Raw genomic sequence first — 25,475 nt, forward strand, 5'->3', positions numbered from 1 at the left:
ATTTACATGGCCCTTTACAGAAACAATCAAGTCAAAACATTAAAACCTGCCAAAGGCCTACCATCTAAGTATATAATAGTATATATAAATCTGAGACATTTAAGGAGCAGAGTATCTAGATATAACATAAATATTACATAAATATATCTATATATGTCTGAGAAACTCTCTCCATGTTAATGGCAATTCTCAGGGCAAGGTGGGCTTCATGCAGAGGGACTGAAGAAATGAAGAAACAATGAAAGAAAGAATGAATGAAAGAAAAAGTGGGTTGAGACCAGAGTGGGACATTTTCCTTTTCATCCGGAACTGAAGGCTGGCATGTGTTTCAGACCGAGGATCCTAAAAGTGGGACTTAGAGGGAGGAATTAAAGAGATGCACAGGAAACTCTTTCCCAACCCATCCTCCAAATATATTTGATGGCTGTGTCCTTTGGATGTTGGGGGTCGAATAACTGGAGATAATCACCGAGTTTGATTAAGAAGGTTTGTGTCTTTTTCCCCCCTTTGATTTTGTTTTCCTTTGAGGCTGAGAAAGTGTGGCTCCAGCAAGGTGGGTATCCATGAGCCAGGATTTGAACCCTGGTCTCCCAGAGTTGTAGCCCAACCAGTCTGAAGCCACTGAACCAGGCTGGCTCTTGGAGATACCATTATATCATCATAAATAGAGTGTTAAAAACCCTTTATTTCTTGCAGGTTTAGGAAAGAAGTGGCAGCATTTTAATCCTGCCCAGTTCATTTGGATCCTGGGAAAGCTTTCTATGGAAGATCTTTAACCAACCTTTTGGGCTTCTCTCCTGTCCATATGTCCCTTCTACAGCTTCCTTAATTATTAATTAATTATTATTTCCTGCTACAAGAAGGTGAGTATCTATGTAACACATTGGCTGCACCCACACTGCAGGAATAATCCAGTTTGAGACTGCTTTAACTGCCCTGGCTCAGTGCTAGGGAATTGTAGTTTGTTGTGGCACCAGAGCTCTCTTGACAGAGAAGGCTAAATGTCTCACAGAACTACAGTTCCCAGAATTCCCTAGCACTGAGCTGTGCCATATAAAGTGGTCTCAAACTGGATTATTTCTGCAGTGTGTTTTGGGATGTTGGTATTGAATTACTGGATAATTACAGTTCCTGGTTACAATTCTGTTTTTGTGAGAAGTGGAATGAATGTATTTGGCTTCTTGACTCTTTGGTAAACTAGTGAAGACAATTTGTCTGATGGAAAAATATCTCACGAAACTACAGCTCCCAGAATTCCACAGCATTGAGCTGTGCCAATTACAACAGTGTCAAACTGCATTAATTCTGCAGTGCAGATGCACCCCAGGTCTAGGGAAAGGTGTGTTACAACTTCTTTCACTCATGTTAGTCTCAAGGGTGCTACAAGATCCCCTTGCATAGTAATAGTCCAGACTTAACATGGCTATGTCTCTGAATTCCACAAATTTAATGATTGCTTTCATTAAATACAAGACAAATGTAACCAGACTTGTCATAATCTCTAACGTATCACAGGACACATGTGGGAAGGTAACATCAGAACATGGTCAAGATGGCAAAAGTTATAAATGTGGACGAGCACACAAGCTAAGAGTGGCTGCAGCAGTTTGCTTTTGCTCTGTCCGAGAGCTCTGGTGCCACAACAAACTGCACTTCCATAGCACTGAGCCATGGCAGTTAAAGTGGTGTCAAACCAGATTATTTCTGCAGTATGGACACAGTCAGTGAGGATCAGGGAAAACATGGAAAAGCAGAACGAAATACCAATGAAGTTGGCACTGCTTGACTACCTCAGAGAACCTCAGGAAAGGGAGGGAGGAACCTCAGGATAAAAACTGAGGATGGGACAACGGGAATGTATTTAGGTTATACCTGGTAAAACCAAGTTATGCCTCTGAGCAAGCTAAAAAGCACATATGGCTTTTATCTTTTGCTTTTGCGGTGCGCAATTAAGCTAGCAGCTGGGCTAAGCAGACTCATGCATCATACTGAAGTTTGGTTTAAATAGAGCTCTGGGACTACTTGTACTACAGGTTGAGTCTTCCTTATCCAAAATGTGTGGGATCAGAAGTATTTGGGATTTTGGAATACCTGTATTTGCATATATGTACATAATGTGATATCTTGAAGATGAGACCAAGTCTAAGCACAGAATGCATTTATGTTTTATCTACAGCTTATACACATAACCGGAAGGTAATTTTATGCAACATTTTAAATAAATATGTGCACGAAACCACATTGGTGTGTAATGAACCATCAGAAAGCAAAGATGGCACTATCTAAGCAACCCATGAAAAATTTTGGTTTTTGGAGCATTTTGGATTTTGGAGTTTTTGATAAATTAAATTCAGCCTATATACTTATGATGTCCCACACCAGCACAGACATTCACTCCAAACAAATGCTGATAGTTTGTGACTTCAGGGCTTGCAGGCAAATGCCCTGTCACTCCCATTATTGGGTTGGTGAATGGAAGCGGTTTCAAATGCTGAGACTTCCTACAGCAGTATCGACTCATGGGCTATATAAGATTTAACCCTGCAAGTAGGTTAGGGGTATTCTGTTTCACCTGCCTGTGCTATTCAGTGATCCTTTCCCTTCTCTTTCAGAGCATATGAAAATGTTCTCTCTCCTGAGACGCTGTTGCTCCCAAATTCCTTTGAAGGTAATGTTGCCCCAAACAATTTTGGTGTTTAAGATGTGTCTGTAGAGAAAGCTTATTACTAAACCATGTTGCTCAAAACATCAGTAATACGATGTAAAATCACATGTGTTTTTTTCCTGTATTAGTAAAAGACTCAGGTGGATGTCATAAAGACTAACTGATAAATGAAGGATTGTATGTTCCTTGTATTGCTACATGTCTAATTCTGTAACACTTGGTGCTGACTTTATCAGAGACACTATTGGACCTCATAGGCCATCATTATCACATTGGACCTTTATGATAAAAAATAAACACTTGTGATAAAGTATCTTTAATAGGATTGGGTCCAAGATTGCCTGTTCTCTCATTGCTTGTTTATTTCAGTCCAGTACCTCGGAGGGGGTAGACAAATAGACAATCGGGGAAACATCCAGGAGTGGTAATTCTCCTTCTCCCTCACCTACATTTTGTTTCACCCTCTGAAGGTTTTCATTAGGGATACAGCCCCTAGAGTTCTTCATCCCTGATCTGCAGCTATGTTGTTAGTAACTGTTAGCCAAACATTTTCTCTCTTTCTCTCTCTCCACATGATCAAAAAACACAATCCTACTCTATTAACAAAAGTTAGAAATCCATCAGGTTATACCTTTATTCCTAGTTTTAAATGCTTTGAAACAGATTCACAATTTTTATCACACTGGGTGCAAAATAACAAACATTAATGTGTCAGGCTTGCAAATCAAAACAATATAAGGAGGAATAGGTCCCTCGAAACATATGGCTTAAACTCCATGATGGCAAAACCCCATGAAATGTTCCCATCCACTCCCAAATAAGGGTTTTACTTACTATTAAGGATTTGACATGTTCCTGCATGCTTCATGTCCCTCAGAAATTTGATAGCAAATACATTTAGTCTTACATTAGAATCACAAGGGGAATCAGCTGATGGCTTCTTCTGAGTTTTGCTTTACTCCAGCAACATGTGAAGCCAGCCTGCTCTGTGGATCATTTGTGTAGAATTCCCTGCCAATTTTAGCAGTCAGTCTTCACTAATCAACCTTAGTGCCAAGGAACACAGGAAAACCTGATACCTGCCCAGTGACTATAAATCCTTCCTTGCTTTTCTTCACTGAAATATTTTGAACAACTGTATTATAGTGAATTCTAATTTTATTGAGCATTCTTTACATTTGCTCAGGAAAATATCTAATTATTGTTTCCATATATCACTTTATGAATCCTAACTTTCGTATGTTACTTTTTGATTTATATTTGTTACAACTGTTGTAAGCCACTCTGAGTCCCAAAATGGGAAAAATACGATATGGAATGAAGAATGATATGGAAGCCTCTGAGGCTGTAGCACTGTGGTTGTGTATGTGTTTAGTCCCTCTGATGCGAGTCTACTGGGGATTTGAAATAGAAGTGGGGCTAAAAATATTTAAATCATTACCCGTGTCTAATTAAAACACAGAAAACACTGGCCAGGGTTCCTAAAACTATCATTCTAGAATACTGTTAATAAAGAAATGATTACATTTGAAATCAAGTGTAAAGGAATAATTAACACAGGTCTGAATGATGTCAGTAATAGGTTTTTTGCATTGTATTTTCAGGTAGCATATGTTCAAAGATTTTCACAGCCAGGAAGGAGTCAAACTATCTGCTCTTCTATTCCCTTCAAATGTGGTCTATTTGTCTTGCCAAAATTGAAGCTAATAAAGCAGACACCAGCTTGTATGATCAAGGCACAACATTTCCATTGCTCCTTCTGCAACTTGAAGAAAAAAAAGCCTCCAGAGCCTGAACCCCGTGAACTGGATCTGTTAAGATATGACATGCCATCATTGAAGGACACCCCAAAGCCTGCTCTCTACTTGGGTTTTGCAGGATTAATCCCGTTTGTTTCAATACCATTGTTCATGGCTGTGCAGGAGGCCTATTATCCAGAACTGGTGTTTGCTCAAATTGCATATGGTGCCTCTATAGTTTCTTTTCTTGGAGGAATCAGATGGGGATTTGCTCTTCCTGAAGGCAGCCCTGCCAAACCTGATTGGATTAATCTGAGTAACAGCGTTGTTCCTTCTTTACTAGCCTGGTTTGCCTTGCTTTTCAAAGATGACACCACTCAAGCTGGAATCATGGTTATAATTGGTTTAGGAATAGCCCTGCATTATGATCTTGCCCTCCTTCCCACTTATCCCCGCTGGTTCAAAGCTTTGAGGGCTATCCTAACTGTAATAGCTGCATGTTCACTGATTGCCACAATATGTATTGTGAACATTTATCCAGAGAAGAGTCTAAATCAAAATGAAAATGAAATTAAAGTATTGAAATAAATTAGACAAAAAAATACAGTGCCCCCTGAAACAGAGGGCAATCCCTCATGCGATATTCACAGGACTGTATTGCATAAAATGGGATTTTTGTTCCATAAGGAAGGTTACTGTGAGAGAAACTGAGTTCTCTGCTTCTGAATGTACAGCTGTGGGGAAAAAAGGTAGAAGGTCAATGTCAAAGGCCTAAGAGGTGCTTTGCACATTAGAAAATAGATGTGATATGCTTCTGCTGTAACAGTAAGACTCATCCACAATGATGGCACTTAATTATCAGGTTTTAAGTTTTTTAATTTACACAAATCTATGCAGAAATAAGCCCTGCTGAACATACTGGTATTTGTACTACAGAGAGCATGGTTGAAGTTTCAGCCTTAACACTTAAGGAGTAAGAAGCAGTAAATCTGAAGCATACTCTGAAGAAATAGTTATTTGGACAATGAATATAATAAGTGCCCTGTTAAAATTAAATCCAGCATTCTCTTTCCAATGGCAGGCAGGACACGATACATCTTTCAAGTTCACAGGTAATAAACAATTTATGCTATTGGGCATTCTCATTTAGTACCAGTGAATTCTATATTATTTTTGTCTGTCTAGCTATTGATATTTAATTACATTCAATTTCAAAGCCAATTGTCAATACTCTTACTGTAATTAACTTTAGTGGATTATTACAAGAACCTGATACTACAAACACATTTGGATGTCACTGATGATTCTTTTACGAAATGTTCTATAAAGGAAAGATATCACATCTTGTTAAATCTGTATTTACTAAAATTCAGCCATTGATAAAAGTGATTACATTCTAGTGTCAAGGCTGCAATATTCTACACTCTTTCTTAAGATTAGGCCTCCTTAAATTCAATACAATTTATTTACCAGTAATGAGGACTAGGGTGTAAGGCATATATACCTAAAATTAAATTCAGTTGGTCAAATGAACACTCTGCAGATTCTAAATTTAAGTGACCTGAAGTTCTGCTAGGATCCCAGCATTGTGTAACCTCTATTGAGACTATTTCTTACAGTTTCAAGGTAATACTTTTGCACTAGTCAGCATATGCACTACACATGATTTTTCCTTGGGCTGGACTTGCAGTAGATAAGGCATCCTCTATCATATGAAGAATACAAATTTGAGTGAGGGACCCCTCAGACCTGTTCTAAGCATGGAACAACACTGTTTTCCAAAGAAGAGGTGGTTGTTCCTATGTAAAAAATAAAATACAAAGAGGAGCAATGACAGAGCTCTCATAAGGTGATAATTCAAGTAACAGCTTTACAGATTTAAGCCACTTCTTTCTTCAGTGTGCAATAATAATTCCATACAATATGTGTGTCAATAACATGTTCCTGGAAAACAATTTTCCTACTACACGTTTGCAGCACTCAGCCATACTGATGCATATCAATTCAGATTTACCAGTATTTGTTATGGACTAACATACAGAAGAGGAAAGAGTGATCTAGCTCTAGCACATGCAAAACTAAACCAACATCGTATGTTGCCTTTGTTATTACCACTTCCATCCAACTCATTTCTACTGGTAATGCTCAAACGTCATTATTTGTCGTTTCAACAGGAAAGCATGGGGTATGATGGGTATCCTTTGGAAGTTTCTATTATAGCTTAAATTAAAAGATTCTATAGTTAATGATACTATAGGCTGGAGAAAAATGATGCCCAGAGCCAGGTTCGTATTACCAACTTGGAAGAAAGTTACTGTATTTCAACAGTAAAGCTGTTAAAAGAGTTGTGATCAATCTTGAAAAGAATAAATGTAAGATGTAAGCTGCATATCTCCTCATTGTGTATATCAATGGGAAGGAAATTTCATTTTAAAATCAAATTGTCTTCTGCGTATTTCTAAATGCATTCAGCTAAAACATTTTTTTGGATATTGTTCTACAGAATAGATCCATCATTACTTTGTTGTCTTTCTTTAAGAAAAACAAATTATGCAATAAAAAACAGAAGCCAGCTCTTAAACAGTTAATGGGTTTTTATGACAATAAAACCTGGATGTTTGGGATTCTCATTAAGAATTGGTGCAATCAGTTTAACTCTAAATATACTTCACTTCAAACCTCATTATGACTGTAACCTAGAAATGACAAAAGACTTCCAAGACAGCAAAGACTTCATGTCTATGAACAATAACTGTCAAGAATCAAAAAATTCCTTGTATTCTTGTATGGTCCACAAAGAAGCATATTAGTACAGCCAATAATAGTAACTGTAACAGGTGTTGGTTCATTATTTTGGAGAGCTGTATGTCCAGTAACTGCAGATACACTCTCAGGAGGATGCATCCTCACTATCTCTATCACACTGACATTCACACCCCAAATATCTGTTTTTTAAAAAAGTTCTGTATTCGTCAAAGCACTGCAACACCTCCTTCACAGCGGCTGGTGATCATGTTAGCAATTTCGGTCCATGCATCCATATGTGGGTTATAAACCTCCACAGAGTCTGAGGTAACTGGAGCAGCTGAATCATAGCTAGCAGTCCTTCCTCCTATGGCATAAAGGAGACCATTGACAGCTACAACGCAGACTCCAGCTCTTGGGGCTTTCATCGAAGCAACTTCCACCCATTTTTCCTGATGATTAAAATAAGATTGTTAAAAGCTATGTTTTTGTGCAGTACATTTTTCTGCAGAAAAGTGCTCTAAATTTACATTTAACAGATATATAAGGGGTTTGATAGGAAAGGTTCTCTCGAACGGAATATTCTGCTTTCTTGTGAACGTTCTAACTTCTGTTAGTGACCAAGTGTAAAACAAAGGGTTTGCATGTATTCAGAATAATTAAATCACAGTAAACATTTGAAATGGAATAGGGAATGTCAACAAATAGACACCAAATAGATCTAAAGTGGCATTTTCTTAGACTTAAATGAGTGGACACAAAAATAGTTTCATGACTGCCACCAGTGCTAGCCAATCAGTACCCTGCATAGCCAAAAGGGAGATAAGAGAGAGGCAGCATCATGACTGTCGTAATAGCCAACTAGTTGGTATTCCATATGAACGCCTTCTATTTGAAACAAGAACTACTGAATTCATTTTGGTTGGAAATTTCTACATTTATTTCTTAATGACTCAGTGCCAATTGACTACTCAAGCTATGTACATCTGTGCACAGCCATATTTAAAAGGGCTTATACATTCCTGAAAGTAGATTCAAAGAAATATACAGTTAACTGAACAACTATACACAAATCCAACACAAATTAATAGGTCTTGCAACCTGATTTCTGGAAAGTGGACCTACCTCTTCAAAAGAGTATTTTTCAACAGTTGGAAGGGCATCTTGAGTCTCATTATATCCTCCAACAGCATACATACAGTCATTCAGAGAAGCCACCCCCAGATAGGCTCTTCTGGTGCTCATTTCAGGGAGTGTAGACCAGCGCTTAGATATTGGGTCATAGACTTCCACAGAACACAGTTCTATTCCTTCATTGCTAATGCCCCCAATAACATAAATTAAACCTAAAAATACAATGGTTTACAATTAAACTCATGCCACCTACACACACACCCTGATGCAGATCCTTGGGGGCAGTTTTACTTTCACTCCTCATTCCAGCAATACTAAACATAATCACTGTAATGAGGGAGAGGCTAAAGCTTCCTCACCTCCATGAGTGCCATTTCAGATCACTGAAGTGGGAGGGAGGCTTTCTTCACTCAGCAATACTATTCATTATAAAAACCGGAAGTGTCCTGCTCCAGAACAATTCAGGATCACTGGGTTTAGGGAGACATTTTTAACATCAATTGTACTAGAAGGGAAAAGTGCATAAGAGTGCTCTCATAAACCCTATTTCCCAGTACTTTAAGGCTCTGCTAGAAATGTGTGTGTGAGAACAGTAATTATTGCTTGTCTCATTATCCAGAAATATGCTTCCAACAGCTTGTCAAATAGCTGTTTGACAGGCTGGTGGGAGTCCTATTTTGTTGAGAAGCAGGTGTGCAAGCACGACCCTAGGTGCTTTGCATGACATAGGTGGCAAGTGGATAACAATCTGGCAATACTGTGTGGGGAGTGGATGCATTACAGACCACAGGGCATGTACTCACACCTGCCTTAATTGAACTGTTCTTAAATAAACACCTAAGCCTAAGAATGATTTTCCCCTAAGTTATTTTGTCCAATATATTACTTCTGAAAAATAATTTTTGCACTGCACAAGTCTGCACAATTCAAAACAGCAAGCCTCTTGTGAAGATGCTTAATTTGTCAAGCACAATCTTGTGGAGGTTTGCAAGATCCACTGGATCAAATAGTGGAAGTCAAATAAAGAGTGCACATAGGATGCACAGGAAGCAAAATATTTTGCATTGCAAATACAGCATATAGTTTCATATAGCATTCCTATTTCTAGGCAGAAAATGGTTGTTTAATCAGAATGAATGCTATCCATTACATTATTAGTAATGAGCAACATTTACCCAAATATTCCAATCTACTTACCTTGTATTTCACAGCACCCAAAATTGTATCGTGGTACAGCCATACTGCCCACAACCTCCCAGCTATTTTCTTCCGGATCAAAGCGTTCAATTGAGGTGCCAATCTCAGCTCCTACCCAGCCTCCTGAAAGCACAGCACAGGTAAGAAATACAACAAAGTTAAATGTTCACCATCTCCTTAAGGCAACCCTATGCATGGTTAATATTAGCAAGAGAATGCAGTGTAAAACACTAGCCTAGCAGCCATATTATTCTATTTGTTTATAGTTTCCAAGTACCGGTAACCCATCATTATTATTCTCAACCACTTAAATATAAGAAGTCTTGTACAACTATCACTAAAAATCTTCAGTTTTCTGACACCAGAAAATTATAGAACAAGCAAGCTGGAGATGAAGCATTACTCAACAACAAGTACACCTGATCTTGCAATCTTTTAAGATTTTACTGTAGGGAAAAATGTGTTTTACCATTACCCAAAAAGATATATTGCTAGTGTCATACACATTCTGCTGTTATTCCTATTCTCAGTGGTACACAAAACTAATCATATACTGCTTCAATTCAGTAATCGGAAGACTTGCCAAAGGCATAGATGGTGCCGTAACAGGTGCATACTCCTAGACCACAGCGAGGATGGTTCATGGAAGCTACAGCAGCCCATTGCTTTGTAATAGGATCGTAGCGCTCGGTACAGTCAAAAATCATGGAGTCTTTTTCACCTTTGAAGTAAAATAGTAACACAGCAAACTTGGGTCTGTTTTGTACAATACATACATACTTACATACAGTGTTTATACCACTAAACAATAACAAATCAATGCAACCAGAAAAATAAAAAAAATTAAAAAAATTACAGCAACAAAAACAACACAAAAAGAGTGAAGAGTAAGAAAGATCACCAAGACTTATCTCATCAACTGCAAAGTTCCTGAAGGTTTTGTAGAGGAGTGGGCATGCATATGTATATTTATATATGTATGCACAGATCATTCTGTGACTAAGAAGTAGCCAAACAAAAACATAGGCTTCAGGAAGGTGAATTGTGAATGTTAGATAACATGCACACACATACACTTTTGTGTGAGTTTATGTCTGCACAGCAGGGATATGGGATGAGTTTTTTGAATAATACTGGGCTAAAGATTCCAACCTCCTGCATGTTCTATCTGAGGGACTCTATAAATATCACTATGTCTGGATTTAGAATAATATATGCCAATTTCTTTTTGGGTTTCTACATTTAAGTAAATAATTAAAAGATGTATACCGAGCATGAAGAAATAGTCCCCCCTTCTCCTCCTCCTAACTCCAGTGATTCTTCACTCTTACCTCCAATTGCATAGACCATTCCTCCCAATACTGCAACTCCCAGCCCACTGCGAGCTTGGTGCAAAGAAGACACAGTAGTCCAGTACTGACTGAAAGTATCAAAACGCTCCACACAGCTGAGAGCTCTGCTGTCACTCCAACGGCCTCCCTGCAAGCGGGTATATCCACCTATTTAAGAAAAAGAAGAAATGGCACAAAAGATTTGCTGTCTCATATGCATCTTCCCAATACTTCAGGTTCTGAAGATATTTGAATACTAACAAGGATCCCTACCTACAGCATAAAGATACTTCCTGGCTTTTCTCCGTGGGCGAGCCTTAGCTGTCTGCAAGAAACTGCTAACTTTGCTCTCTTTGGGAGACTTACACACTTCACAGTATTCTTTTAAAAGAGTTTGGAGAGCCACTCGAAGACTGAAATCAGGAACACCTTGGGAAGAAAAAAAAAGATGAAAAAATTGGGAATAGCCAACCTACACATAAACCAGAAATATGTGCAGGTATGAGTGGTAACATTTTCACTGGTTTATTGGCTTTGTAGCTTCATCCAAACAACCACACATTTTTCAATCAAGAAATGACTAAAATGTTGTATCACCTTTCTCAGTCATCAAAGGCCAACAATAAAATAAAATGCCTTGTAGGATTTCTGGAAAATATTCAGACTGAGATTTTAAGTTTGGAGGAAGAAGAATAGTTTCCAATCTTCTAATGCCATAATTTTGCAGCTTAATTGTACAAGTAGTATGATGAGCCATGATCTCTCATACATAAGACATGATTTTTCATCTGTGAGTATTTACATAAGAAATTAAAAACACTCCTGAAATCTTCTGTCTTACCTCTCATCTTGACCAGACAGTCAACTGTTGTCTTTTCCTCCAGTGTGGGAAGATATCCAGTGCTTCCCTGCCTGTGAAAAGTGAAATGCCACCATATTCTGCATCATCTTACAGATGGAACCCAGTACTGCTCATAGTTGGAAACTTCCAAATAATTACAGCACTATCATGGGTTCCAGCACAGCATGGTGTTAATGAAATGGAACTCTGCTATGGTACCCATATTTACAGTATAGCTGTTCACAGAATCAGTCCACAGACTTGTAAAGATTTGAAAGTATAAAAATGACAAATTCACACACTATTATATACTGAGTTACCTTCTATATATTTCAAGAGTCTTTGTGGGGGTAGCAGTGGAAATCTAACTGTATCCAGTATTTCCACGACATATTTCTTTCTTTTCCCTAGATCCTTCAGAATCCACTGCATTGCAGCTATGAAAACTTGGTACTCATCTTCTATGCTCAGCTCTTCACTTCGCAAGATCTTAATAAGCTGGTCTTTTGTCAGGGTGAGAAATTCTTCCCCATTCTGTATATCCAAGAAATGGACATGGATATAGTTCTCTGTAAATTCTAGAAGATCATGACAGGCAATATGCTCAGAGAATTGGAAGAGTCCAATGCAGTTCCCAGGATCAATCTGTCCCTTCAGAAATTCACAGCAAAGGTCTACTACCTCAGTGAGTTGGAACATGTCTGCTGCTACAATCAGCTCCTGGACGTTATTCTCACCAATGCTGACTATGCCTGAATGTATAAGGGAAACAAAGTTTTAGACTGTATGAAATCTTGACCACAGTAACACATAATCTGTTTACAATTTTTTTTCTTGAACAATATACACTGGTCCCTCCACATTTGCGGCTTTGACTTTTGCAGATTTGATTATTCATGTATTTTATTAATATGTTCTCTCTCGGCATATCTAGATCCTCCAGTACAAATCTATGGTCAACTTTAACCAAAAGTTGCACTGAAGGACCTAGAGATTTCTAGAGAAAACACTCCACTAGACATTCGTAGCTCCTCCAGCGTAATTCTATGGTCAATGCCCAGCAGATGTTGACCATAGAGTTGTACTGGAGGACCTAGAGATTATTAGAGAGGTGATCACTCAGGTAAAAACATAGTGTTTTTGTTATTTGAGGTTTTTCCACATTCATGGGGGTCCTGTATCCCTAACCTCGGGGAATGTAGAGGGACGAGTGTAGGTGTACTGGGGAGATGATCACACCCAGTTCTTAAACTGCAATTTCATTGGAAGAGAAGTGGTATCAGCAACATTGATTGCACAATGTAGCTGCCCCATTCCTGCTGCATCCTTTTTCATTCACAGAGGAAACCTGTGAATGAGCTGCCAATTGTGCCATGCCTCAGGTGTGAAAAGCCATTCCCTGGACATTCATGCAAATGGCAATCATGTAGTGTCACTGTACCCTGCTGCCCCCTTTCCCCCTCCCCCTTAGTATTTTTTTTAATTCCTGTTTTTTTGTGCAGTTTTTTTCTCTGGAACGCTGAAGCCTTGAAGTTTCAAAAAAGTCTTTTTCAAAAGCTTAAATTGAGGCTGCAGTGCTCCATGATGGAAAGACCAGTATCCTTCTATAGTTTTCAATAAATTTTATTTTCAGCTTCCTGGACCAACTTTTGTCAGATTCACGGCTGACCATTCCAAACCCCTAAAGTGAAGAATGCATTGATGATTATGGTGATGATGTTGTGCCTTCAGATTATAACTCTGAAGTAGTGTCATAGGATTTTCTTGGCCAGATTTCTTCATAACAGATTTGCCACCGCCTTCCTCTTAGACTGATAGAGTGTGATGTGGTAAAAGTCAGCCAGTGGTTTTTATGCTGATTTGTTGTTGCTGTGTGTCTTCAAGTCATTTCTGACTTATGCCAATCTTAAGGTATATTTGTATTTAAAACCTATCACAGGGTTTTCTTGGCAGGTTTTTTCATAGTGGGTTTGCCATTGTCATCCTCTGAGGCTGAAAGTGCGTGACTTGGCCAAGGTCACCCAGTGGGTTTATATGGCTGAATTGGGGTTCTTGATCAGGGATTCAAAACTGGTTCTCCCAGAGTTCTAGTCCAACACTCGAACTACTACACCATACTGGCTGTCTATCCACAAGTTACATTACAATAAATAAAAGTTTTATTAATTTGTTTATACTGAAATCAATTTTCACTAAGAAAGATGTGTCACTAGAAGCTGCATTAAACAGTTACTGTTAACTGTTAATGTGAATTTCTGTTTTGAAACGGCACTAAAAATTACACTTAGATGAAAATGTCAATACAAGACAGAAATTGCTTTCCTTTCCTTTTGTAGAAGTAGAAAATATAAATGTCTATGGCAAAGTGCATCTAAAAATGTGCCTAAATTCCTGTTTTACAATTTAAAAAATCCCCAAAATTAGCATTTTAACTTTCCTGCTTTGTGCCGGCCTGTATGCGTGCTAGGGTTGCCTCGGGGCATCCTTTACAGACACTCTAGCACGTAACCGCGGCATTTTAATGGCGGTGCCCTGTCCATATGGGCGCCGCCATTATGACATCACGGCTGCACCACCTCCAAATGGAGCGGCATGGGCGTGACGCATGTGCGCCACTGCAGGCTGCTTGCGGCGCCCTTTCAGCGGCACCAGAAGGAGCTCCAAAATAGAGCTCCTTCCACCGCTTGTATCGCTGGCACAGACTCTACACAGCTGCACCAGCAATACAAAAGAGAAAGGGGCCGAGCAGCCCCTTTCTCTGTCTCCCCGTTGCTGTCAGGGTGTCCTTGGGGCATGAAGCCCCAAGGACATCCCTTTTCAGGCCGCGGGGTAGTGGTTTTTTGCCACTTCCCCAAGGCTTGGAAAAGCAGCAGATCGGGGTCTCTGGGGCTACCGCTGAGGCCGCTGAGGCCCCAAACAGTCGGGGAAAGGAGCAATCTGTATCCCGCCATAGTTATGTATCTTGAGGTCTGATTACTAAATCAAACTTATTTTTTTGCAAGCATAGTAATCTTGTGACAGGAATGTACTTTCCAGCTGGCTAAAAAAATAATGGCTACTTACTAAGCCTTGGCAGTCACAGTTTGCTGACCTTATCAAAATATTACATCTTCAAATTAACTGAAGCTGACAGGAATTTATTTAAAAAAACAAGTTACTAAGTTCCAAGAAGACAGCTCCTTCATAATAAAATAGTGCTATCATATACAATTCACTGTATTCGTAGTTTTGGGGGGGGATTTGCGGGCTATGTGGCTGTGTACTGGAAGAGTTTATTTCTGACGTTTCGCCAGCATCTGTGGCTGTATTCTGTTTTTTTGTTAATAACCATCAGCTAATAAAAATTTTCAAATTATTATATTATAGAATATGCATGTATAATGTGTGCACACTTAAATCCTGTTGTTCTTTTGTTCCAATTGCGACAAATACAAACTCTCTTCTTGCAGTGACATCTCAAAAATCCATTACGTAAGTATTCGTTAACCACAGTTTTGCCAAGATAAAACAGATTTTGATAAAATTACTGTTAAAGAGTAAATCAACACATTAGAATCACAAGCTTCTCATGTCATTAAAACACTGCCACAAAATACAGACATAATTTACCTGTGTAAATAAAGTCTAAGAGGATCTGAAAAATGTCAGCATTCACGCCCAAGATCTGTACAGTATCCTTTGAAGCCTCTCTCATCCCTCCAGCAAACAGAGCTGCAAAGTAAGGGCTGCTTGCAGCCAAGACAAGACGGTGGACCTTAAATACTTCTTCACCAACTTGGAGCTGCACATCGCAGAAGTGGTGTCCACATCTCATTTTGTTGATCTGGGCCAGTATAAGACGCGCATGCCTGTCTGCCAAGAAAGGGAACTCACTTGTGCTAGGACAAGCCATGACAGGGTCACAGAAGAAGCGTCTGAGTGATAGCCATAATCTCCTGAAGAAATGACAAGAAACATGTTGAAAATTACAGATGACATCAGGGCTGAAAACACGAGTGACAATAATGTACATTTTAATAAAACTAGGACGCTTTCAAATATTATTATTTCAATGTGGTAATCAATCCCAGGTGTGACTTCACTATTGAGAAAGCAATGAACTGATGAGAAGGTGAAAAATCAAATAATGGATATTGAAATTTTCTTCATTTTTGTTCCTATTCACTATCCAGCTGCCACTTTATTACTTTCCTATTTCCTCTTATTTCTCCCGCTATGTTTTAGTGGCCCCGTTTGATAAATACAATGAGCCTTTTGTATCCACCAGGGCTGGGTTCCTGGACTCGGTGGGTGAACTTTATCAGCTCTGTCAACCTTCTGTCCAGGAGGAATTTCAAAATGTCCTCCATTTTGAACATGACTAAGAAGCAAGAATTTATATTTATATTAGCATTTCTAGCTTTTATTTGGTAATCTTGAATATCCAACATTTTACGATGCCTTGTCCTCCTTTATTCTAACCACTTGAACCTCCAGACTGATTTTAATAGGGCCGAAAATGTTGTCTAATCTCAGCACAAGGAAATGAGTGACACATAATAATAATAATAATAATAGGATTTATTTATATGCCGCCCAACCACTGGGAATCCGGGCAGCTTACAACAGAGGGGATAATAGATGGTTCCCTGCCCTCAGGCTTACAATCTAATGTACACAAATGCATCTGAGGAAGTAGACTGAAGTCTAGGTAGGAAAGCTCATGTTGCCAACTTCTTTCTTTCAGTTAGTCTCAAAGGTGCTACAAGATCTTTCTACATACTGATTCTACAGACTAGCACAGTTATATCTTTGAATTCTTTATATATGTACTTTATTTTTACAATCCACAATACTTGAAATTGTACCATTCAATATAATCATAAAGTATAATTTTCAAATAGACATTACTTACAACCTGATTCCCCATATTCATCCAGTTTGTATAAACTTTTGTTGTTTACATCTTGTTATCTTCAATACAGAAGCATATTTTTTAAGTTCCTCTGTATGTTTAAATCCTCATAGTGTGTTTTGATCCTATAAGTAGAGTGGCCTTAAGGAAACCCTAACTTCTCCTTCACACACACACACACCCCCACCAAATATCCCCTTTTAGTCCAAAACACACTGCAGAAATAATCCAGTTTGAGACTGCTTTAACTGCCCTGGCTCAGTGCTAGGAAATGCTGGGAACTGTAGTTTTGTGTGACATTTAGCCTTCTCTGGCAGAGAGCTCTGGTGCCACAATCAACTGCAATCCCCAGGACTCCCTTGCATTGAGACAGGGCAGTTAAAGCGGTTGCAACCTGGATTATTCCTGCAGTGTGTTTTGGACCTAAGGCATAATGTATACTCCAAGACCCCTTCCAAGTCTCTAGCCACAGGCTGTGCCTCCTTTTCATACAATTTTTGAGGCATTGGTTTGAACGCTGGACTCCTGGCTGTTATTATTACAATTAGATAGATAGATAGATAGATAAGGCTGCTATTGTTACTATATATATATATATATATATATGGGTGCTATTATTATAATTATATATAGATATAGATAGATAGATTAGGTTGCTATTATTACTATATATATATATATATATATGGGTGCTATTATTACAATTATATATATATATATATATGGCTGCTATAATTATATATATATATATATATATATATATATATATGGGTGCTAGTATTACAATTATATATAGATATAGATAGATAGATAGATAGATAGATAGATAGATAAGGTTGTTATTATTACTAGATAGATAGATTAGGGTTGGAGAGCAGGGTTCGAATCTCCACATAAAGAAGACCTTGGGCTTGGGCAAGAAGTCACACTCTCTCAGCCTCAGAGGATAGCCATGGCAAATCTTGCCAAGAAAAGCCCATGATCTGTTGGCCTTAGGGTCGCCCCAAGATCCAAAACACACTGCAGAAATAATCCAGCTTGAGACCGCTTTAACTGCCCAGGCTGAGTGCTAGGGAATGCTGGGAAGTGTAGTCTTATTGTGGCCCCGCCCAGAGCTCTCTGAGAACTAGAGTCTCCAGGCGCCCCTGCAGTGTGTCTGCCTGGGCCCCTCCGCCAAGTGGGGCGGCCATCATGAAAGGAGAGGCGTTTCATTCTTGTTCTGTAACCCAAGAGAAAAGCGAGACTAGAGCCTCGACCCACAGAAAAGACAAAAACCCCGCCGCTTACCTCCGATGGGGAGGGAAGGAAGGAAGGAAGGAAGGAAGGAAGGAAGGAAGGAAGGAGGGGGAAGTGGGAGGAAGAGAACATGGAGGAGGAGGAGGAGGAGGAAAGGCTGGGGCTGGGAAAGGAGCCAAGGGACTCTTTCCTTCCCCTCAGGACGACATTTATTTCAGAGGCATTGAATGGCAGCAGGCAGCGCGAGCTGGGCTCTCTTGCCTCCATAAAGATATCAAACAAAATGTTGACGGTGTGGTAATTACCTCAGAGACCCAAAGGCCCTCAGGCTGCCTCTGCACTGGGAAGGAATGGCGCTCTAGCGCCCTCTCATGGATGGAGAGAGGCACTCTGGGGCTTCTCTAAAAGGCCGCTTTGAGCAAGGAGGAGGTGGATGATGATGATGATGATGATGATAACAATAACAACAATATATATATATATATATATATATATGTATGTATGTATGTATGTATGTGGCTATTATTACATATGGCTACTATATATATATATGGCTACTATTATATATATATATATATATATATATATATATAGGCTGCTGTTGTTACTCTCTCTCTCTATATATATATATACACATATATGGCTGATATTTTTACAATTATATACTCTCATCCCTCCATATTTGCGGATTTGATTATTCACAATTTTGATTAATATGTTCTCTCTAGGAATATCTGGGTCCTCCAGTGCAACTCTATGGTCAACTTTAAAAGTTGCACTGAAAGACCTAGAGGTTCCTAGAGAGAATACTTTGTAGCTCCTCCAGTGCAGCTCTATAGTCAGTGTCTGTCAGACGTTGACCACAGAGTTGGTCTGGAGGACCTAGAGGTGTCCTCTCAGGTAAAAACATGGTGTTTTTGTTATTTGCGGTTTTTCCATATTCATATGGAGGGACAAGTGTGTGTGTGTGTATATGTGTGTGTGTGTGTGTGTATGTATATATGTGTATATATATATATTGCTTGACTCCAGCTCCCAGTATACCACCCAGTATGGCCAATATTGAAGATTGTGATCCAGCAACATTTGGGAGGCAGCATGTGTTCTGCGACCCTACGTAGTGAGTTTGATCCTGGAAGAAGGGTAAGGACTTTAACTAAAACTCTCACAGACTGTGCCATAGCTTTGAAGGTACATAGAGACCTGTGTAACTTTAAAAAATTGCACGTTGCTTACAGACTGTACTGTAGTTCCTTTAATGTTAAACTGTACCAAATGAGAGTAGGCCACATGTAATCATTCCTGCAACTGCTTAGCTGCACCGGCCTCCCTCTGACAGAAAGAGAATTCTGCAGAAAGACTAGAAATCCAGACGGCTAGAGTCTTGACTCAAAAGGAAGAGTGCTTTATTCCCTTCCCATCTTGAGGATAAAGGCAGTGAGTGGCTGGGTATATAACCCTGCACTGAGATTCTTTTGGTGTCAGGACCAGAGGGAAGACTGAGGCAGCCGCTGAAGCCTCCTGAATGCAAAGCATCTTCTCTACCTTGGGGGCTAGCTGTGTGTCTCCTTCCATTGGAGGAAGGGATGTTTGAGAACTTCATTTGTTTTCATCTTGTTTTCTGCATCCCTTTGTCACCTCTGTGTAATCAAAATGTCATCTTATAGCATCTATGGCTTTGTTTCATTTTAGCACATCAAGTCTGGCTTAGTCAGGATGTTAGTAAATTAAGCCATGAGCTCAGCAAGTTCTTATCTGGGCTTGTCATCTGCAGATTTGAGCACTTGCAGATGACCCTACCCCATTCACCCCAATGGTGGCATGTGCATGTGGTCATGCACACAGCACGCCACCATTCAAACCAATGGGGTTTGAGGTCCCATGGTTTTTGGCATCCGCGGACATATCCAGAACAGAACGTGGAGGAATGGAGGGGAGCAAATGTAGCAGCATCTTTAACTGTTTTTTTATTTTACGATATAAACCCACTTCTTCAGATGCAGTCCAGATGATATCCAGGCCTGAGGATATAAAGCATATTTATATAGTTGTGAGAGAGGGATGAAGTGTAATAGGATCCAGAAAGATGCAAATCATGACCCTTGCCCTAAATTTTCAAAGGACTGAGTAAGGTGATTCAGATCTTTACAGTGGTTACTTAGCGTTGATGTGTGAGAGCAATAAATCTGTTTACCTTTGAATAAATCTGCTTTTCTTTGAAATGCACACAGATCAATTTCACTAGAGTCTGCTGTAATGGTTGCTGTCTGAAACTGCCGCTTAAAGGATTTTACAACTTAGTGCCACATTTACACTGCTATTTTCTCAGCAGATGGAAGCTCCTATCCTTTCTGCAGATAGTACAATAGATTTATGTTTCCAGAAGGGGGCACAACTGCAGCATGTTTTAAATACAATTATTAATGTAACAAGTAGTTTTAACAATGATTAAAGAAACATAGCATTTGTTATGAACAACATGCAGATACAAGCTCCATACTTTTAATTTAATAAACTAGCAGTGCAGTCTTATACATTCCTGGAATATCACTAGTGTCTCAGCAATTGTTTTAACTGAGATTCACTGATCTGCCAAAATAAAATCATGAACACACTCAGCAGTTTCAGGGGTTGGCACTGTTGAAGGCCTCCCAGATCTTGCTGCATCTTCAGTGTCAAAATCTCCATGCTTAAAGTTGGCACAACACTTCTTCACACTCTTGTATGACTGACATTTGTCACTCAGTGTTTGCATCATACAGTCCAGGATTTCCTTTGGAGTTTTCTTCTGCTTAGGAAAAGGAACTTCATGATGGTCCAGAGTTCAGCATTTGACACACATTTTATTGGCATGGTTATATTGACGATCTGAAAAGATTTAGAAATTAGAGCTACAGTCCTACAAATCGACAGTTTACTATTCAAAATAACAATCTTTCAAGCTAGTGTGACAAAATTACACCCAGATTTTGGGAAGTGGGTCAGGCCAAGACCTTTTCACCACCCGCTTGTCACATAGGCAGCTTCTGGAGAACACATTTACCTCAAAACGAACAGTATTTAAATATATATAACGGTTTTCCAGTGACATCATCCACTTAATATTTGCCCTTTGGATGTGGGTGCAGTGCTCACTCCTCTGCCTGAGAAGCTCTGCTTTCAAGTCTGCAGAGACAATTTCATAGTTTATTTTTATTGGGATCTACATAGAACAACAACAACAACAAAAATTATCTTGCTGCATGAGAAGAGTAGTTCATGCAGCCTTCCCTTAATCCTTTCTCTTCTCTCCCCCTGCCCCAAGGGAAAGAACAAAAGCTACATTTCACAGGACTAGTATCTAGACCACACCAGGTAAGTATCAGGTGACGAAACTGCTCCAATATAGGTCCCTTAAACATATATATTCAGTATATCACAGAATCCAACACTGTGATGATGAACAGTACAATGAATAAAATATTTAGATCCAGGAGCAGTCTACAGTCAGCCCTCCATATACATGGATTCCTTATCCATGGATTCAAAGGGATATTCTCTATATAAACTCCAAAAAGCAAACCTTATTTTTGTCACTTTATATAAGGGACACCTTATTACTATGGCATTGTATTTAATGGAACTTGAGCCTCCATGGATTTTGGTATCCATGAGGGTTCCTGAAACCAAACCCAGTGGATACCAAGGGCCCACTGAATTCTGTTATTGGGGACCAATTTGTGTTCTTCGGACAGGGATGAACAAATATATTTTGTGATACAACTGGCTTTGTGCTCTTGGCATGCTCCATCATAAAACATCCACCATCAAGTGATAAGAGGGCTTCAGTTAGAGGCTGTTGGCTGGGATGTGGCGTGTGACACAATATGATTAACATGTTGAGCATTTCTCCTATGTTTTAGAATAGTTTTAGCATTTGTCAGAAAACTTGATAGCTCATCTTGATTTGGCATTGTCACCAGGGGCCACAGTTAACTGCTTTAAGGATCAGATTGAGTCCTTGACATGCTCATTGACAAACTGCTGAATTAGTCCTTAAAAGTAGGAATAACGGTTAACTTTACAGACTCCTGCTGCAGAACTGTTATATTATTTGCATCTGTCACAATTGTCTATTTTGCTTAATGGCTTGGTAAGTGAATTTAAGAAAGGAATAGTTTCCAGCCTTACCTCCCCACTGTCTTGGGGGATTCTCCCTTCTTCTATAAGAGTTCCCCCTCCCTTTCCCTCAGTTTTCAAATGAATCCTTCAACATTCTGGAGAACCTTCTAATGGAGCATAGGAGTTTATCAGACAAGGGAAATTGGAAGTATAAGCCAATGGCAATCCGAATACAATCATGGGGTTTAACGTTATTGCGTGATAGACTACCACACACAATTTCGGACAATGGCATGCTATTTTTGGACAATGGGAAGTCAGTTCGAACGCAATTTGAATTCACATAAATTCGCTGAACTAGCAAATTCACGTGAATGCATTCTGGCCCCACTTTCTTTTCATTCGAAATTAAGAGAAATTCCTCCCGTGTGATAAACTCCATAGATGGATACAAAGGAGAAGAGTGGATGTGAATTTTCCCATCTTTCAGTTACAGTCTTACAATATAAGCCCAGTATCTATCCTCATGGAAGCCCATCTCTACAGTAGAGATTTTCAGTGTACAGAGAAATGGTGGGCAAAGCATAACTCTTTAGATGTTGGATTGGAGCTTCTATCCACTCTAGCCTCCATAGCCTATAATGAAGAATGTTGAGAGTTGACATCTTCTGGTACAGAAGATCAGTAGACTGGAGGATAGATAGGTTGATAACTATGTTGAACAAATATTTTCATGGTGTTTGACCTTTTAAATATTTGGTTTAGAGAAATGCTGTGTTTCAGCCCAAGACTGACTATAGTCCGGTGAAGCACTTTGTTTGTATGAGCAAACATCTCAAATATTGTCAGATCTTGGTGCTATGCGGTGTTAGTATGTCTCATTTCTCCCTTGGGAACAATCATCATGTTTAAAAAGAAAAAAAACTTTAATGAAAGAATTAAAAGAAGAGCTTGTGTTGTGAATTCATCACAGCTGTGTGAGGGAGAGGAGAACCAGATTTTTAATTTGCCAAGGGTTCACTGCATTTCCTTTCCAAAAGCAGAACTAAAACATAATTTAGAGACAGAAATGGGACTCAGAATTAAAGGGGTGTAGTCTTATATTGCAACAGCTGCAGAGGGGCTTGAAAGAGTAGAGAAAGAGGGAATTGTATGAATACATTGTCCCTCTTTCCTTCTTGCTTGTAAGGGTTTCCATTTGTGGTAACCATACTCCAATTTCATTCCAAAACCTACACTGTTCCAGTGAGCAATACCATTAGTAGGAATAGGACTAACCAAAATACCACAGAAGAATGAGAAAACGTTTGAGTCCTCCAGAACCAACATTTATTTTCTTCACAAAAAGAGCTTTTGTCTTTTATATCTCAGGTGCTTTCATTATGATCACCATATATCCATAAGTCCAGGCGATGGTTGTAACATACAAGACTGTGTGGATTGCTTTCAGTCCCAAGGAGAATTACAGGTTACCTCCAGACCACCCAATAGTTCAACCAAAAATCTGTGCATTCAGTTTCACATTTTGCAATGTTTTGCAACAGTTATTTCTACTCCTGCATCCAGTCATGCTCTAAATATTTCAGGGTTTTGACCCTGGTCTGTTGTGGCTTGTAACAGATTTCAGTACTACCCCAATTTGTATATTTCTTTTTTTACTACTCTTTTCTCACATTGGAAGTATGGTTAAGGTGTGCTTCCTGCCATCTCCTTGAACTCAACACCTCCTCCACTATCCATGTTCCCTTTCCTGCACATTTTTTTTTAAAAAAAGGACACTGCAGAGGTGATAAAATGCTATGGTTAAGAGAATTAACCATCTTTCCATGAATGCCTCACACTGCAAGGCAGTGGAAACATTTGACTGAGTAACTGGAACTCTGATGAGGGAAGAAATGTAAATATAATGTCAGGCTTTGAAAAGCATTTTTTATAAACAAAATGTTAAACTGGAGTGAAAGGTATCCCCTGCAACCTATTCACATGTGTTTTGTATTTGTTTTGCTGGAAAAAGGGCAACCAGAAGAATCTGGTGGGCCACAAAAATAGAGTATGTGGTGTACTTTGCCCATCCATGATGTACAGTACTGTTTACTGAGCATTTCTCACCTCTTTGTGGACACTGGAAGGTCCCACCTTAGAAAATTTTCAGCACACACCCAGCAGCTCTGTATCCTCCTTGGTGTCCTATAACTTAGGATTTTCCATGTCCCAAAAAGGAAAATTTCTACCAATATTTTCCATGAATAATAATTCAATAAAATGCTAGAATCCCTTCTTCCTTCACATCAAGGCTGGGAATCATGCATCCCTTCAGATGAAGTTGGGCTGCAACTCCTAGCCTAACTTTATGATAGCTAGTACTGCTGGCAGTTGCAGCCCAGCGTCTGGAGGCCACATGATTTTCACTCTGCCTTATAGGAGTTTATCACCCGGGAGGAATTTCTCTTAATTTCAAATGAAAAGAAAGCGAGGCCAGAACACATTCACGTGAATTCGTAGTTCAGTGAATTTATGTGAATTCGAATTGCGTTCAAACTGACTTTCCATTGCCTGAAAATAGCTTGCCATTGCCTGAAATTGCGTGTGATCACCTCTCACTCAATAACATGAAATCCCATGATTGGGGAATCTAGCATTTCTAGAAATTCCATTTATTTTTTCTTTCTCACATTCCATGTGTTAACAGGCCTAATCTCAGTTTGCGATAGTGATAGTATTGAAATATAACCTATACTGGCAAGATTTTTAAGATTTGGCAATTTAGCTTAAACTTCTCCCATGTTTCTAAGACCTCCTTCCCCACCCAAAACCTAAGCAGCTTGATTACCAATCTGTATGCATTGTTGATTACCTTATATTTACTGAATTTTATATGCACAGGTAATGCATTTTTCCCTTCCACAACCATGAGAGGTGCCAGTAACACTTTCAAGCCTTGTGGATATTTGTTGATGTGTTGATGGCAGTATGCCTTCAAGTCATTTCTGATTTATGGTGATTCTAAGAGGACAAGTGACTTGAAAGCACATCAAGAGACACAAAGAATGTATCTGTTCATAGGATTATCATAGGATTATTTTGCCTTGATTTCTGCAGAGAGGGGTTGCCATTGCACATGCTTAACAGTGCTCAGTGGTTTTCTGTGGTCAAGCGGGGATTAGAACCCTGGTCTCCAGAGTCGTAGTCCAATGCTCAAACCGCTACACCATGCTGGCTGTGCTGCTGATATACTCTCCCTCATACTTTACACTATCTCCATTCATTTTTAAAAGCCCCTTTTACAGCCTCTTTGACAACTCTTCAGTTGTTGATTGGCCCTGCTGCCAGAGGACTGATGACTTTTTGTAACCTTTTTCTTTTGGAATCTTGGAAGTAGCAGCATCTTGAAACAAAGGAAGACCAGGAACCATATAAGTTTCTGGATCTTGTTGTTTTTCAGATATTACAAACAAAAAGCCTTTGATGAAGTAATTATATATTATTTTTGATCATCTCTCACGCAATAACGTGAAACCCCATGATTGCATTCGGACTGACTTCCCATTGCCTGAAATTGCATGTGGTGGTCTATCATGCAATAATGTTAAAC

The 25,475-nt window shown here is 39.2% G+C and overlaps 2 protein-coding genes across 2 annotated transcripts; one reads left to right on the plus strand and one right to left on the minus strand.

Moving 5' to 3' along the window:
- Window positions 1–403: 403 nt before the first annotated feature.
- On the plus strand, window positions 404–5,641 carry LOC149316222 (transmembrane protein 69-like). Its single transcript, XM_089515046.1, has 4 exons — window positions 404–486; window positions 697–863; window positions 2,613–2,668; window positions 4,270–5,641. Exons 3-4 carry the CDS (start codon window positions 2,618–2,620, stop codon window positions 4,990–4,992), a joined length of 774 nt encoding a protein of 257 aa, XP_089371172.1. The 5' UTR covers window positions 404–486; window positions 697–863; window positions 2,613–2,617; the 3' UTR covers window positions 4,993–5,641.
- Window position 5,642: 1 nt separating this feature from the next.
- LOC149316223 (actin-binding protein IPP) lies at window positions 5,643–18,149 on the minus strand. The gene is made up of 9 exons (XM_089515045.1): window positions 18,088–18,149; window positions 15,262–15,587; window positions 11,973–12,404; window positions 11,085–11,240; window positions 10,812–10,979; window positions 10,064–10,201; window positions 9,481–9,603; window positions 8,275–8,495; window positions 5,643–7,601 (listed from the first exon to the last, which is right to left on the minus strand). Exons 2-9 carry the CDS (start codon window positions 15,542–15,544, stop codon window positions 7,377–7,379), a joined length of 1,746 nt encoding a protein of 581 aa, XP_089371171.1. The 5' UTR covers window positions 15,545–15,587; window positions 18,088–18,149; the 3' UTR covers window positions 5,643–7,376.
- Between the last annotated feature and the right edge of the window lie 7,326 nt (window positions 18,150–25,475).

Source organism: Sceloporus occidentalis, unplaced genomic scaffold (genome assembly GCF_023333645.1).
Source record: "Sceloporus occidentalis isolate IW3139 unplaced genomic scaffold, rSceOcc1.0.p SCAF_3, whole genome shotgun sequence".
In the NCBI taxonomy this organism is placed as follows: Eukaryota; Metazoa; Chordata; class Lepidosauria; order Squamata; family Phrynosomatidae; genus Sceloporus; species Sceloporus occidentalis.